Source organism: Pteropus vampyrus, unplaced genomic scaffold (assembly GCF_000151845.1).
Source record: "Pteropus vampyrus isolate Shadow unplaced genomic scaffold, Pvam_2.0 Scaffold157, whole genome shotgun sequence".
NCBI lineage: Eukaryota > Metazoa > Chordata > Mammalia > Chiroptera > Pteropodidae > Pteropus > Pteropus vampyrus.
The window spans coordinates 1207701-1209896 of NW_011888938.1; the positions used below are offsets into that span (position 1 = coordinate 1207701).

General features: G+C 67.3%; 1 protein-coding gene across 1 annotated transcript in view; it reads left to right on the forward strand.

Moving 5' to 3' along the window:
• LOC105298630 (snRNA-activating protein complex subunit 4) overlaps window positions 1-2196 on the forward strand; it is a 9045-nt gene that overhangs the window by 4715 nt on the left and 2134 nt on the right. Inside the window, exons 7-10 of the mRNA XM_023536463.1 lie at window positions 672-753; window positions 1548-1652; window positions 1737-1809; window positions 2081-2194. Coding sequence (XP_023392231.1) covers window positions 672-753; window positions 1548-1652; window positions 1737-1809; window positions 2081-2194 — 374 coding nt within the window. The remainder of the gene's footprint in view (window positions 1-671; window positions 754-1547; window positions 1653-1736; window positions 1810-2080; window positions 2195-2196) is intronic.

Here is a 2196-nt window from a genome sequence, read left to right on the forward strand (position 1 = left end):
GCTCAGGGCAGGGACTGAGTCCATGGCGGCCCCGCAGGTGGCACACCGAGGTGTGCATCGTGACACTGTCTTCTGACAGGGCCCTCCTGCCAACGAAGATGCACGGGACAAGGCTGCCCAGGGCATCAAGGCTTTCGAGGCGCTTCTGGTGACCAAATGTAAGGGCCCAGGCCCGGCCCCATGTGCCCACAGAGCTGGCCACGTGGAGGCCCGTCCCCACCCCCGCCCCCAAGTGTGAGCTCTCATGGGGGCTTCCCGGGTTCCTGCGGGCTTTGACCACTGGGTTTGGACACCTAGCCCCCTGCTTTTCCCACGCCAAGCGGGGTCCTTGTGAGCACGCCATCGTGTAGGGTAGGCCGGGACCACCAGCCCCGGGGCTTGCTCGCCAGTTCCACCCCTGGATGCGCAGCTCCGGAGGCCCCGGCGAGCCTGTGCCAGGCCCAGGTGGAGCCGTGCTCGCTGGATGGTGGCCGGGAGCCCCTGCCAGCTCCCCACCAGGCCTACTGCCCGGGACACCAGCAGTGGGCCTAGAGGGCTGGCCTGCCATCCATTCCTTCTGACTTGCCGTGGAAGTCAGAGCCAGCGCCGTGCGAGCGCGTTGGGGGGGTCTCACGAGAAGACGAGCATCGTGGGGAGGCGCCAGTGTGAGCCGCGGGCGCATCTGTCCCCAGGGAAGCACTGGGAGAAAGCCTTGCTCAGGAAGTCCGTGGTCAGCGACCGCCTGCAGCGTCTGCTCCAGCCCAAGTTGCTCAAGTGAGTCGCCTGCCGGCAGCCGCCCACTGCCCAGCTGGCAGCTTCGGGCTGGCAGGGCTTGGTCCAGCTGCCCCCTTCCCACTAGGGAGAGGCGCCGACCCCTGAACCTCCTCCCAGGGGGCAACTGAGTGTCGAGGCCGTGCGTGTGAGGGCTGGGTTGGGCCAAGCAGCCACGTTTAGTTGTCGCCTGGGCACTTTGTCTGGTCGAGGTCTTGCTCTACACCTGTGGAAATGGTCCTTTCAGGAGACCTGTTTCATGTGTCTGCAGGTGGGGAGATGTGTGACCCAGTCACAGCACCTGTGGCCAGCTGGGGTCCCAGGGCGGCCTCACACCTCCCCTTGCCACCAGGGTTTGCTGTGGGAGAGGCGGGTCTTCTCCCTGGCTGGTCTCGGGAGGGGCTGTAGCCCTGGAGTGTCATCGCGGGCCTCGGAGCCTGTGGTCTGGCCTCGTTCCTGGGCATGAGGGCCAGGTCATCTGTGAGCACTGGGCTGGGACCTGGGACACTGAGCTCTGAGACATGGGGACAGCCAGTAGTCACTGCCACCTGCGGCAGCAGACACGTGGCCGCGCTAGCCACCACTGAGGCCATAGCGACAGCTGGAGGGGACCACCACTATCTCTGAGCGAGCCAGCCCCCCAAGGCCACTCCCGAGGCCCTGAGGCCGTGCTCCCCGCTGCCTTGCTGCATCGCGTGGGGCCACCAGCCCGGCGGGAAGGCAGAGCCAGCCCCAGAGACCCCCGCAGCGCGTGCGTGTCACCGTCAGTGACCCTGGGCCTCTGCCCCGCCCTGCAGGCTGGAGTACCTGCAGCAGAAGCAGAGCAGGGTGACGAGCGAGGCGGAGAGGCAGGTCCTGGAGAAGCAGAGCAGGGAGGCCGAGAAGGAGATCCAGGAGATCAAGTGAGCAGGGTCGGCGCGGGGCGTGGTCCAGGGACAGCTGGGGGAGGAGGATGGCCTGACCCGGCGCCTCGTCCCCTCCTGCAGCCAGCTCCCGGAGGAGGCCTTGCTGGGGAGCCGGCTGGATGCCCACGACTGGGAGAAGATCTCCAACGTGAGCGTGAGTCGGCGGGACGCGGGTTGCAGGCGGCGGGTCGGCCTCGGGCTCAGGCCACACCTCTGCGGTCAGCAGCATGGGGGGCCTCCGGGGGCCCCCCATTTTGGCACCTCGGGGAGCAGTGGCGCGAAGGCTTTGGGCTCCGCCTGTGGAACCAGACCTCCATTTTGGCTGCGCCAGTGTGGGCCCCCTGGACGGAGGTTCCCCTCTCTGTGTGCCCAGCTACTGGCCACCAGATGGCGACAGCACCCCCAGGCTGGGTCTCTCTGCACAGTTTGAAGGCAGCCGCAGTGCGGGGGAGATCCAGAGGTTCTGGCAGAACTGGGAACACCCGAGCATCAACAAGCAGGAGTGGAGCCGGCAGGAGGTGGGCCAGCTGAAGGCCATCGC